Below are 15,531 nucleotides of genomic sequence, written 5' to 3'. Positions count from 1 at the left end.
AGATTTTATTAGTGGACAAATCAGTCGAAAATGCACAAATTGTATAATGGTTTCGTTCCGTCGTAGATCGAATGAATTAATTTCGAATTATCATATAAAAGCAATTATTGACTCATTCGATCAGATTGCTAATAGTCAGTGGGTAAAATTTATTAAAGACGTGATTAATAACGTCTCGACGCCAAAAATTCGAATGCAAGTTTATTTTTAAACATGGATGTATTTTTGTATTTAAATTTGCAATTAAATTATCGGTGTGCGAATTTATTGTATTTTAAAGTTGATTTGTGAATGTCCTCGGCTGCGCTTGTAAGTTAGAGGATTTTTGTTATTTTTGTTGGATTCAACATGTTTTCAAGAGTAATACTCCGAGTTCATGTACGTGACTGTCGTACTAAATCAAGTTAACCCTGTTGGAGATGACGCAACTATTTAACGAATGAGTTGCAAACTGAGATATATTTCCCTCTTAGAATAGAAGTTTGCCTCATTGACGACAAAATTATGCACGGCGTTTAAATTAAATTAATTTAACATCAGACTCAATTTAATATTCATTTATTTGTACGATTTGATGGAATCGTATTTAAAATTATGTATTACTATCGGCGTTATGTAGGAGGGTTAATTTAACAAACGAAGTGAAATGAAAGATTGCGACTGAGCAGGTCCATCACGTAGAGCAAAATGTTAGACTGGTTTCAGTTGACATTTTACATGATTCAAAATAATAAAAAAAATGTTTTATTTCTTCATTTGTTCTTTAAAACACGATGTATTTTCAAGACATGGCATATATCATTACAGTTTGTTGAAAATCGAATAAGGAATGCTTGTGTCATAATAAATTGCTTCATAGTAAAAATAAAACTTTTGTCCATACAATAATAAATTTCATTCCATTCAATACATATGATTCCATTTAACGACCGAAAGGTGTGAAAATATTAAATTATACAAAGGTTTATATTTGAATCTTTCTTTATTTTATTGAACTGTGAAAATTTATCAAGCTTTTACTCGGATAGCATAGCTTTTCGGTTTAGCTTTACAGGTACTCGGCGCTAATGGAAATATGTATGTATGTAAATCTGCAATGGATTGCACTTCCGCTACGATTTTGCTAAATTTAATCATTAGTTTTCTTCCGATTTTCATATTCTTTCAGAGTACAATGGTAACTGAAAGAATTGTTAGCAATAATTTTAAATCACGTATCAATTCCTAAACAGTAAATTAAAAATTCAATTCAGTCAATTACCGAAACAGTAGTAGAAAATAAAATTTAAAGAAACTTATATAGCAGGGGTCGTCAAACTTAATGTCACTACAAGCCACATACAAGAATCCGGAGAGAACCGCAATCACTTTTTATCATAAACAATGAGAGTTTGTACAGATGCATAGTTACTATTTTTAATGATAAATGAAAATATAATAAAATATTATAATCCGTTTCTTTTAATTAAATGGTGAATTAATGATAGGATTTGGGTTGCACCTGTTTTTCCAGGCTTTTTAATTCTGGATTGTAGTTTGTTAAGGCTGAACACAAAAACTGAAAAATCATCATCAAGTTTTTCAATTTTGATCTTATGAGATCTGATTTTTAGACGAGGAAAATGATTAAATTTTTTATTGTGAGATCCTTCTGAAAAAATTCCAGTTGTATTTCTGAAAGCTGAATATTGTTTGGATCAGATCAGAAAAAAAACTGCTTTCTTTGTAGTGTTAATTTTAAAAATTGTAAATGTTCCTTTAAGTCAGTCAGGAAAATTAAATCCACATAGTAACCAGTTATTTATTATCTTCGAGCTATGGGTACGATTTGTCCTCTTTAAGAAATTTTTCAAGGGGCCTCAGTAATTCAACGAATCGACTAAGTACCATGTAAGTTGATAACCACTTCACAAGTCAATGTATGATAGGCAATACATAATTTGGAGAGTCATAATCATCTAACTCTTCAAAGAACTTTACAATCTATAAAATCGTCTTAGCACCATAATCTTTGAAATAAAGAATTCATGGTATCGACACCACGAGAAAATTCTTTGAGTTCTACTAAATAGAGCATTTTTTTTTTATAATTACTTCTGCAGAATCATAACAAACACATCTGCGGATTATCTTGAATATCGGTAGGTTCGTCAAGAGTCAAACTATACAGGTTTGCTACACAGGTTTTTAAATCATGTTTCAGCTTAAAGGTCTGACCGCACTATACGGCCGTCGACTGCTGCAGCACGACACAACACGGCAAAGTTGATACAAAAGGCAACTCTGTCGCGTGACGCGTAGTGCGTTATATCTCATACAATTCATACAAACAATATTTGGCCGCACGCTGCCCTTCGTGTCGCAGACGCATAGTGCGGTCAGACCTTAACTCAGAATCTACACCGATTTAAGTAATACGCCGTTCTGTTTTGTGACTTGAAAAAGGAATTTGGAATATTAAATCTTTGTAGTTTAGAATCATTTGAGAATGATACGGAGCTACAATTTGGCTACCATTGTTATATAACATTATCATTTTTATATCCAATCCTGTTGATTTATAGCGGAGCTTAGGTCTTGTTTACATATTACCATTGTACTCTTAGTACGCGATATACTATGATGAAAATGTAAACTCCAACGTATGTATATATATATATATATATATATATATATATATATATATATATATATATATATACCTATATTTCGCGTGAAAAATTCCTATGTAGAAATGCATGCGTGTGTTTTCAATGTAGGGCATTGAGTGACTAGCGTAACGTTTACGGTAAATTTTTCGGTCTGTGTGCTACGCGATTTTCCGAAAAACGTCACGTATTTGCATACGTGGGGAAATGGGGGGGAGGAGAGAGAGCTTTTCACAAAACCGCGACATTCGCGTGATTTACGGCCAGAGCATAAATCTCGTCCGGTCGACATTTCGTAATTAAAACTTTGGCCGTTTTCTGAATACTTCCGGTCCAGGTCGACAAAACGGGGAAATCCCCCCTCTCTCACCCGTGTACACCCCTCCCTCGGTTGACAAGTTGACTTCCTCAAAGGTTAACGTGTGATGAAACGATTTGCATACTCGAAAGTCACAAGACCACTACGATATGTATGTATGTATGTACTTGGAAAGTTCACCGAGAGACGATACCTCATTTTCGACTGGTTGACTAGTGATTTATGCAAGCGAAAACACTCTGCTCGTCTTTGCAAAACGATGCCGCTTTTCGACAAGTAAACCTCGTTTTATTTATCGAATTCTAGAGGCAGATTAAGGGAAGTCGAAAGCTAAAGATGGATGTTGATGCTATAAATTTGTTGGCCAGTTTCCTTGTTCTGTGCCGTTTAATGTGGTTTGCACACACCTACATACATGTACAAACATACTGATGTACAATAGTAACGATTAGAATTTACTGGTCTGTTGCTAGAAACTATTAAGAAAATTTGCATTGAGTTTAACTCAATCTGTAAATTGTGATCCAACCCATTATGCTTGAATCCAATGACATCGTGCAAGGACTTTTGGCCGACGAATATTAGGCCGACGGACGCTTGGCCGAACGGTCAATAGGCCGACGGATTTTTGACCGAACGGACATTTGGCCAATGGACTTTTAGCTGAACGGACATTTGGCTGAATGGACACTAGGCTGAAGGAGTTTGGCCGACATTTGGGCGATCGAAACTTTTAATTGCTATAATTTATTTCTACTCACTCGGTGGAGGGCAAATGGCTGTCAATGATGATGACGATGTTGAAAAAACGTATAAACAAAATAAAAAGAAAATGTCGTTGTAGATTACTATAATGTAATTAGTTTGTTAAAAATGGTATAAATATAAAAAAATAAACAATATTCAATAATAACGGACACACACATATGTACATACATACAAGTGCCACCGGCCCATTAATTGTCTTGAACATAGTTTTTATCGTCTACTATCTTCTTTCTACTAAATAAAAAATATTTTCAAATAATTTTGTATTTTGATCGATTTTGAAAATTTTTTTTAATATAAAACGATAAAAATTAATAATTGTATATCGAAATTGTTCAAAACTCACTTAAAATAGATAAATTATTCAGAAATCACTTCGGCATATCATTCAAATTTGATAAATTTAAACAATTAAGAATTCCATTCGGTCAAATGTGCGTCGGCGTACATTCGTCCAATAGTCCGTAATAATGAGCTTTAAGTTGAAAGCAGAATGTTGAATTTCCCTGATTTGATTTGCCTGAATTGCGGTTGAATAGTAGTTAATATTTCCAAGTGATTGTTTTTAAAAGCTTAACTCGCAATAAAAACGTAAATTTTAATTGGAAAATGAAACTCATTAAATTATTTTGAACGAAATCACTATTCGTTAACGTTTTTAGTGGAGTGTTTTTACTGCATATTACTTAATTTAAGAAGCCGATTATAACGCGAGTTAATGTTGATGTTGTAAATTTATTGGCCAGCTTTTCTGTGTAGTTGTATAACGCTAAATGCACAATAGTCGGAAATGCAAAAGCAATACGAGAAACGTCGGTATACGATTATGTTCAGCAATGACTTTCTTTTCTCGTTAATTTATCACTTAAATTTCATAATTGAAAATTGTAATACATTTATCAGTGTAACAGTACATTTAGTTCGATATATATTTTCAGTCGAATGTTTGTACCGTATATGTTTGAAATTTATATACCCATGAAATGATAAAAGAAGAATTTTTTAAAATATAGGTTTTAGGGTCGATACAGCAGGTGAATTCGATTGAATTTAAATTAAAAGTCCATAAATACCGGCGCGGAAATGTCAAATGTCAGCTGGAAAAGTGATTTACTTTAAATTTTATGCAAAACAACCCGTAACGGCGTTACTACTGATACCTATACGTACTAGTACGGTTTTCCAATAAACTTTTATCGTATATAACGACACGTCGACTCGCTAATGTGACAGGTCGATTAAAAGCGATGGAAAAACGTCTCACTTTCTACACATTAACGAATTTTTCTCTTTCCAATTTGATTATATTAAATTACAAACACTATAAAGTAACGCCTATTATGCAGATAATGTAATTTTCCAAGTTGATTATATTTATTACGGTACGCTTTGGACATAGCGTAAAGCATTACAAATATATTGAGACAGTCGAGAAAATTGTTCCGGCTGTGTATGGAATCATAACTTACATTAAATCGTATCTGTTGAACAAATATTGAATCAACTTACATACAGGGTTGCCGAAAATTCAATTAAATTCCCAAACGTATACACACATGGGGGCAGTTAAGGTTATTTCGCCGGAAAATATCAATTATTTTTAATTGAGAAAATGTTCTAACAATATATTTATGGAATCATATCAAAAAATATCAAGTTTTTTTTATCAAAAAACGTAGGACTTTCCATATATTCGTCAGCAAAGATCAAAATGACTGTCAAGTAGTTGTACGAATCTTCGCCACCTGCGAACACTTTTATGTTTCAAATGCCGATTATTTCGATCACTCATTATTTATTGCAATTCAAATAGTTAGTTTAGAAATAAAAGAAAGCAGTTAAATGCTCTGATATTTGAATATAATATATACTTTGAAATAAAACTTGTCATTGCAAATATGATAGGAACTGGCTCAACGATGGGGATACTTACTGTAACCTCATATACAATTTAATTAATTACATCTTTAAAATTAATGGTATTTCCGGGTTTTTTCTAAAAATTCTACCTTCGGCACTGCCGGTATTTCAAAATTGACTGCCGGTTGTACTGAAATCTATTAATTTGAGTTGTTTTGAATTCAAAGTTTTTATCGATTAGTCGAAGAAAGAGTTGGCACCCAACATTCTTTTCGACCTGCTATTTAAAGGAGCTGCTAAGTGTATCATAAATTTAAAATAAAAGATAAGGTTTGCTGAAAATATCTTACTTATTCCCGATATTGATTTATAACTGACTGGTATGATTTAATTTTACCACACTAATAGCTTAAATAAATCAATACCGATAAAAACCTGTACTACCGGTATTGCGATTTTTTTCGCAGTACAAATTTCGGTATATTCGGAATATCTAATATTTACACATTTATTATTATTTATTTATTTAATTCAATCGAACACGAACACTCGCCTTTACAGAACATGAATACTCGCTACTAATACAGATAAAATAGAATGATACAATTAATACAAGCATTTTATACAATACAAATTCATACAAACAGTGACACATATTGAGAAATTTTTGCAGCATTTTATTACAGAAATTGGCGAACATCAAGACACTGAAAAATTTGAGATTTACAAGAGATATTGGAAAGGCGATGTTAATTTACAGTAACCGTTTCAATGAGAATCAGAAAAATTGACAAATTCTAAAAGGAAACGATCGACCTGGAGTCACAAATCAAGGTCTAGCCAACAGCTACTAGTGGGAATCAAACCGTGACCACTCCTTCTCCTTTTCCTTGTGCTTGACCACAAAAATTATCTGATCACTCTGGACTCACATATCCAAGGTCTGGCCAGCAGCACCCGGCAGTCATTGAACCCATGACCACTCGGTTGAAAGTATTACATGTTAGCTAGTGATCTTTGCTGCTGGTTGAATAGAAATAGTCTTTTCCGTGCACTGTTGTGTCGGGCTGTTGCCTTGCAGTGCTGGATTGTATGAATAGATTAATTAATTCGTTATATTGATATTGTACCTTCATATACGACTTGGAGTTAATTTGTAAAGTCACTATGGAAAATTTGTAAATAAATAAATATCTAAAGTGTATAGAAAAGGTCATTTTAGAAATTGACTTTTTTAATGTCATTTTCTGATATATTAGTGGCATTTTTATATCAAAAGCTATATATTGAAGGTTATTATATTAGGATAGAAGATTATATAGGTACATATATTAGCCAGCAGTATGGCTCAGTGGTAGCGCCTTTAGCACCTAGTGATTATTGGGTTCGATTCCGCTATACTGCTGGTTAGACTTGGGAATCGAACTCGGTGACTCTAAGTCGATCGTTTTTTATCGGAGTTTGCCAATTTTGCCTCAATTTGCATCTGATTGCCAATTTTGGCAAAAAAATCATCCTACCTGCTGTCACAAGTCTTCTGTATTTAATGTATATACAATTTGTAAAAAATATGTACAAATCTAAAAATCTATAGATGTCTCAATGGATTAATTAATTAATTAATTGTTAATTTCGTGTTCTTCAGGTTTTCGAAATACAGTGCTTTATGTAATAAAAATTTTATCTGATCATTGTTGAAACGGTTCCTCAAAATTGACAAAAATATATAAAAAATGACCTGGAGTCACAAATCAAGCCAACAGCTACTAGTGGGAATCGAACCGTGACCATTCTGCTCGAAAGCTTAAAATGTCTACTAGTCCACTAGCTGCTGTACATATCCAAGAATGTTTGAATTTTTTGTTAAAAATTTTAATGTACACTTTTCAAGCTACAATGTAACTCGGCGAGATGCAGCGTCCCTACTCGCATATTGAGTTATTGTTTCGAGATCTAAGATAATGGAAATTCTCAAAAGTGTCTTCAGTCAAAACTGGCGGAGCCTCGCCCACGGCATCCACTCAATATCGAGTTGACAACTTGAAAACACTTCAAGTCGGCTACAACGCCTCCGGTGTATTGCAAATTCGACAACTGCAACCACGTAGAGGTGGTCTCGACCCGACGATTTTCGCGTTTCGATTTTTCGCGATAAATTAATCAACTCGGCGTGGTCCACTATCGCCGAATCAATTACGGATTTATATTTGTATACAAAACGTATAAAATGCGTACAATCGAGGTTGAAAGAACGAGTTTTATTCATTGCTGAACAATAGTTATCGTCTTACATCTCCATACCTACGTACATATATACACAAGTGTGCGCAATCGCGAACAAGACAAAACCAGATAAGAAATGTATCGCTCTTGGTCGCACAGGGGCATGCTTTTTTACCGTAAAGGTTCAGGGGCATCTTTTCACCGTAAAGGATAATCCTTTCTATAGTGTAATAATGTATGCGTTTTAAAGATGTGGCGAAATTGTGCAGTCGGTGCATTTGACATGTCGATAAAATATCGTGGAACCCGCATGCAAACTAATACTACCTGTATGTTCAATTATAACGTTCGATTCATCATTTGCAAGCTCATATATGGAAGTACATACAGTCCTTTTGTATTGTGAAAAAAAAAAGTTTTCAAACTGACGCGAAGGCTTAGCATGATATCTAAATAATATGTACAAAACTTTTTCCGCTATGAAAATTTAAAATTTTCAATATTGAACCACCATGTAGTTCATACCACGTATTTGGACCTAAAACGAAAGACATTGTTATATAATTATACTTCAATATTAAATTTAAAAATATTTAAGTTACAAATATAAAAAAATATGTCCTTCTATAGATAAACAAAAATATAGGTATATATAGGCACATACAGTGGTAGCGTGTATGTTTAGCACCAAGTGATTATTAGGTTCGATCCCGCTATACTGCTGGTTACTTGGATATTTGTGGCTCCCAAGTCATTCGTTTCTTATTTGAGTTTGCTAATTTTATCTGATCATTGTTGAAACGGTTCCTCAAAATTGACCAAAAAATCATCCTACCTGCTGTCACAAATTTTCTGTATTTAATGTATATACAATTTGTAAAAAATATGTACAAATATAAAAATCCATAGATTGCTCAATGGATTAATTAATTAATTAATTGTTAATTTCGTGTTCTTCAGCTTCTCGAAATACAGTGCTTTATGTAATAAAAATGCTGCATTGTTTGTAATTAATTGTCTAGGAAGGCGCATTGGAGTCTTCCTGTCAAGCCTTTCTGGTATATATCTATGTTAAATTATATAAGTTGCATAAAATGTTCCTATTTACATATTATAATGTACTCAAAATATGCATAAGAGAAATTATTTCAACTAAAAAAAAGTAGTAAGGAACTTTTTTTTGTACTGATGTTCAACTTTTATCTTTGGAATATTAAGTTTTATAATAAATACGGCATTGAAAAAATATACTCTGTACTTCAAAAAACATTTTCCCTTCAGCAAATCAGACACATAACAGCGAGAGAGAAATACTTTACAAGTTAATTTTCTTTTATCAGCGACCCCAATACACTCCAATGCAAATGAGGTACATACATATGTACATATGTGGAGTTACTTATATTATTATTTTTAAACTCGGATCTGGGCGAAGAGGAAGGTTCGCCCGGTATGCGTTTCGAAACGATCGCACAAAGCCAAAGTGCATGCACACACCAAGTGCATCTCGCGAGCGTACTTACATACACATAAATACATGTGATGCAGTTTTCAGACGCGTATAAATAATATAACAATCCACTTGTATCATAATAAAATGTGAAGCTTTTGATAAAGCCGAGCTGGGACCCCGCGAACCGACCGCACTCTGCGGCGACTTTATTTATGCGATGCTTTTGTTGTGCTTTTGTTGCGACAGGACAGGCGAGCTTTTCATGTTCGACTCTCGTGAAAGTTCTCCTTCTCGGTTGACGCAACTGCGCCTCAGCCTCCGTCATCTCTAACCCGGCCTAGGACGTCTCTGGTGATTTTTATTTCATCGGCGGGTCGGAATTTCTCGATCGCCGAGTGCTTAATTCGAACGTTTCGACGGTCACGTATAAAAGCTCCACAATTATATAGTACGGATCACGAAAAGCGTGATGAGCCCACGCAAAGCTGCGAGAGAAATTCGCTGCGAGACCTTTTAATGCCGTATATGTATCTACATAATATGTACATACGTTGAATTTTTAATCTAACGGTCTAAATATTCCGTACGAAAAGTTTGTAAGCGGTGACGTGCTTCGCTTTTGAGATCTTATAAATCTTTTCTCGGAGGAAATTAGTGTTCGTTTTACGACAGGCCGTTACGCGGAGTCAGCACTTGGAATTCCTTAGTCCTGTTTTCAATTTCTCAATTCCAATTGTTCGCGAGGGAAATAGCTCGAAAACCGTTTCGTGTTAGATAAGTTCAGGCTAAATGGCTACTTTGCATCGCGCACTTAACTTTTAACACGCGTTTCCTTAACTACAACTAGATATAAACATACATATATAGTCTCAGGCTATAATGGAGAACACATTTCCATTGATTAAATCCGTTCGTTCGTGTGTACTGTGAGTTGTTTTCATCTCTCTTCGTCTTCTTCTACATACATATACATATATATTTATAACAAAATCAATTCAAAAAGTCGAAATCGGTGAGTTGTACAAAAAAATAGAAAAGAGAGACGTCAAACAAGCGGCGAGAAAGCCTTGGTCAAAGAACGAACACCACATCAGCCATTTCAATTTTATAAAAACACATTTTTATCATATCTAATATGTATATAATTTCGAAAGAGACTTTGTATGTAAGTATTTTTGGTTGGGAACATCGAAAACAAGTCAAACATGGCCAATCTAATAGTAAACATTTTATTAAATTTATTTGAATATTCATTTGTTCGATGACGTCAAGGATTTACGAACCAACAATAGTTACATACAAAGTCTCTTTCGAAATTATAAATTAGATTAGTGAAGTATAAATATATATGAGAGATAATGAGAGCCCATAATGCAAATGCTATATTATATATAAATATATTATTTATATTACCCATTATTAAAAAAACTCGATAGAAATTTATTCCAGTTAGCTGTGTCAATTATGTATAAAATATGTACATACATATATATATATAGGAACAGATCTTTGCAACCAGTTACCTTAAATAAATACCTGTATATCCCATAATTAATTTAATTATAGTGTAAAATGCCATAAAATAACCCTTACCTTATTTTGAATGATAGGAGTTGCTACCTCACCAAGACTAGCAATTCTATTGTGTGAACAGAAAAAAATTAAAAAAAAACTATGATTTACTATTAATATACAATACATTAATATTAAATCGCTTGAAAAGTTAAATTATATAAATAAAATCGATAAGACAAATTCTTCTCCGGTTTGATTTGATCCAGTATTCGAGTGAAATCAATAACTCAATATTCAATTATTTTATTCAATGATGTTTTGACTGTTTTTAATCTAAGCAAATCAGAACAAATCAATCCTGTATTCAAAATTTCAGCAAACAAATGTTGTTATAAAGTACCTTCTATTTATATCAAACAAACTTAAACATATAAAGTACCTTCTATTTATATCATCATCATCATGGATGAAGGCCTCTCTAATACGTTTCTCATTCATATCATCAATTCATATGAGCAATTCTCATTCATATCATCCCACATATTTTTCTAATTTCATCCACACATATCTCCTGTAGCCTACCTTGCACCCTTTTACATTTACTCGGGTATCATTCGAGCACTGCTTTCGTCCATCTATCATCCGTTCTTCTAGCCACGTAACCCACCCTAGTTTGTCCTTCTCACCATTAAATCAACTACCTTTGTCATACTTCTAACCCACGTATTCCATTTTCTATCTCTACTCATTATGCCAAGCATCCATACTTCCTTGAGTGCATTGAGCTATGTATATGTAGCGCTCTGACGGTTAAGACTTGTCGCACTGTGATAGATAGCAAGTGACCAGGACTTCTATTTTATTTTATTTCTCCAAATATATTGAATAAATTTTATGTTTTCATCATCAAAACCTCTATGATTCGAAATTTCCATTGAGAAACAAAAAAAATATCAATATCAACTGAAATAATTAATTTTGCGAGAAGCCCTTTGTACACGTGCCTCACAGATGCGAGAGAAAAAGGTTATTTAGTACGAGCCGCGCTCAACAGTCTACTCTACTTCAGCCGTTTTTTTTTTCATTTCTTGCACTTATTTTTATATTATTCAACGTTAAATACAAAATGTTTGTAGCTAATTACAATAATTGACCTTACAGATTGTGCATTATTTAAACAAACACATTAGCTAGAAGATTTTCTTAGTACAGTAATGCAAGTTTTACTGCCCAAGTTTCACATCCATACATCATTACTGGCAAGACACATTGATCGAAGATCTTTTTTTCTCCCAAAAATCTCCCTTTTTTATTGCACAGCCCTTCTTATGTGTGCGAGAGCAGAATATAAGGGGACTAGATGACGTCACATCGAGTCCCTTTGTAGTTCATAGGCTCTCACAACCAAGTATGAACTACCACATGGTTTTGAAAAACATTTCTTTATAATATAGCTTCCCAGGTTTTACTAGTGCATCGCTTATAGTCGATTTTTCTTCACTATTTGTGAAATTGAAACGCCGACGGCGGCAATTTTTTACAACACTTTCGTTTCTGCCTCAAAAAGTTTGCAGCTGCTCGAATAAAACATTATGTTCGCGACAATCTCGTGCACCAATCTCGAGATTAGAACTTCTTGAAGTAGCTTTTCACTGTGTGGGCATTTACCCGTGCGAGCTTTATTTGTCGTCCGCCTATCGCAAGTTTGATCTCTCTCGACCGCGCAAAAATACGTACGATTTAATGGAGAGAAGGTGGATTTACGAAAGACGAAAAATGACAATAACATTCAACGTTTTCTCAATGCTAACCCTCACAATGGGCGGGGACGACACGAAAATGGCATCTTCTTCATCAGCAGACCACGCTTTGAGAATGAGCGTATGCATAGAGGTCCTCCTCTTTAATTAAGGCTCACCTTATAAGAAAAATAAGTTATGAATGGTCAAGTCGTCGCTTTGGCATTTTCCAATACTGCGGGACGTGGGAGAGTTTTATGGTGAACGGATGCCGTATATAGTTTATTGGGGCCCCTCAATGAATAAAAGATTAATTAATAAAACGGTATAAAATGCGCAGTATTCGTTGCACACCTCACAGTGCAATTTTCAATATGATAATTGTATGTGTACGTAAAAAAATAAATAAAAGCATATATGTACATATTGCGGTCGATTCGATATTAATCGTCTCGCCTAATTATTCAGTGGTCGCCAGTGATAGCCGATCTCTCTCGTCGAACAAATAATAAATGATTCAATTAATATAATAGAACGTTCGTGCTCCATTCGGAAACATTAGATGTGGCATTTTTCGATCGATTAAACTCTAAAAACTGTCTTGTTTACCGAATCGAATCACTACCGCCCTCTACTTAGATTACAGGCCAGTTCGATTCGACCGAAATGGTCGGACGTCAACGCTAATTTAACGGTTAATTAAATCCGGATCTTTTCGAGAATAAAAATCGTTTGATGTTTACTAAATTATATTCGGAACAAACTGGACCGATATTCGAGTACACTTCGAAATGCATAGATCGAGTTGGCGTTTGTTTTGTTGTCGAAAAAAAAAGACTCTATGCAAGACGGTAGTTGTTGGATATTCGTTTCGAATAAATATAATAAACCACGGACGAGTCTATAATAAACCGATTAAGCTTTCAATACGACGAACCGTAGAGGTCGTATAAATTGCATGTAATAAAAGATTCAATCGATCATTTTATGGTTGTTTCAATGGTGTTTCGTCCCACGCAGATTCACGTAGAGCGATAATGTAATAATAATGTTCACGCGGATTTCCCATTGAGTTTTTCTAATTTATAGGAAATTGTGCACTTGGGAAATTTAATCACATCAAAAGTAATTGAAGCGCAGAACAGAACAACACTACTCTCACATTCTAAAATTAGGTGGCTATCACTATAACCTGCAATATAACGCACTCTAAGGCTATTTGAAGCTTTAAAAGCCTTTTTTAGCTGAAGAAAAAGCACCAAAAGCCTTATTAAATTTTTTCATTAATCGTCTCAGTGAAGTCTTTCTTTGGTTTCTTCATTGTAATTATAGCACTTTTCATTTACATATATTAAAAATAGAAGGGAAAAAAATCAATTATAGGTATTCTAAATATTATCACTTCGATTGAAAATATGTATATCTATAAAAAAGTCAGATCTGATTTTTTTTTGGGGGGGGGGTGTCCCGATTTGACTTGCATAAAATCTGATAACCCTACACAATGGACGAAAAAATACAGAGAGATGAGAAAAATAAAAAATATATAATATACATATGTATATGCAGAGACAAAAATACATTTATCCATAATCTTAAAAAAACAATAGCATTACAATAATAGAATATATAGTAAAAATATCAAATAATATAATACAAAGTAGTAATAAAGTTACACAATCCCTTTATACTTTATACTTCTCACAAGCGAGAAGATAAAGGGTTGGAGAATAGCCATCAGTTTCTCGCAAATTCGAGTTATTAGCGTCACCAATTTGTTAATTCTTATAGAAATATGCTGCCTACTATTTATAATTCTTTTTTTTTCGATTGTCCTTAGTTGTCTTTATTGTATTTTATGTACTGTTATGTTTGAAAAATTTTATCTACTTGTGTAAAAAAAAAATCTAAGCATATGTATCGTCTTTGTGTACTTTCCTTCATACATATGATATATGTGTGTAATAATATGCAGTTATCGTATTTATATATACAGAATCTCTAGCGTTAGTGTCAACCTGCCGTATCTATATTTTAGCTCATGAAAATTCATTTTCATTCATCGCTTTTTATCCTAAATTTATTTCATTCATCGCTTTTTATCCTAAATTTATTTCATAGCTCAAATTTCATAATATGTATTGAATAAAATCCTTTTTACTCAATTGATCTTTTTTTCCTTTCCTTCTTAAAACGATAAATTGTTATATTTCTTTCAAATTACTATTTATACTGTTTTTCAATTAGTCCATGATTGTATTATTTGATGTTATATGTGACTGTACAACTGGCTTTTATATTCTAAACGTTTGCCTCTCCTTATTTATGGTTTAACATTTTTTTGGAATATTCATATTATTAAATGACCCAAAGGTTAACCACATAAAGCAATGCGTTTTGCTTTTACGATCAAATCGTCCTAAATCTTACCATTGCAGATATAAAACATTCAAATATGACGTTTTACGACAGAACCAAGAATACACAAAAGTGAAGCTTTTGTGTCATGGTTCTACGAATATCGAAATTGTATACAAAAACTTGGCAGTAAAATTTTTGTAGTTTAAAGTGAATTATATATATATTGAACGCAAACCCACAATGGACATTGAATTGCTAAATTTTATATTGTGTTATAATTAAATTTTCAGGATCGCGTGAAGCTGCTTTCACGTACGCGATAGTTTCAGCTGGAGTTGCTTATGCTGTGACGGCTGCTTGTGCCAGAGGTGACATTCCTGCTTGTGGCTGTGATAGACGAAGACCAGCTCCACCACCAGGTATCAATTTAAATCTTGAATGATGTAAAAATGTGAAAATTTCGAATCCTTTCTGATCGATCGAATAGTTACAGGTGGGTGGAGATGGGGTGGTTGCGGTGCTGATGTAGCTTACGGTGCCAGGTTTGCCAGGAGATTCCTGGACGCCAGAGAATTGGAGGGCGATGCCAGGAGTCTGATGAATTTGCACAACAATCGAGCTGGAAGAAAGGTGTGTAAATAATTC

At 33.6% G+C, this 15,531-nt stretch overlaps 1 protein-coding gene across 1 annotated transcript in view; it reads left to right on the top strand.

Moving 5' to 3' along the window:
- Wnt2 (Wnt oncogene analog 2) overlaps positions 1-15,531 on the top strand; it is a 58,604-nt gene that overhangs the window by 35,211 nt on the left and 7,862 nt on the right. Inside the window, exons 3-4 of the mRNA XM_077431664.1 lie at positions 15,177-15,305; positions 15,374-15,516. Coding sequence (XP_077287790.1) covers positions 15,177-15,305; positions 15,374-15,516 — 272 coding nt within the window. The remainder of the gene's footprint in view (positions 1-15,176; positions 15,306-15,373; positions 15,517-15,531) is intronic.

The sequence above is a fragment of the Arctopsyche grandis genome, chromosome 5, assembly GCF_051622035.1.
Source record: "Arctopsyche grandis isolate Sample6627 chromosome 5, ASM5162203v2, whole genome shotgun sequence".
NCBI classification, from domain to species: Eukaryota; Metazoa; Arthropoda; class Insecta; order Trichoptera; family Hydropsychidae; genus Arctopsyche; species Arctopsyche grandis.
Note: the sequence above shows the minus strand (reverse complement) of the source record. Positions and strands in the feature narration are given on the sequence as shown.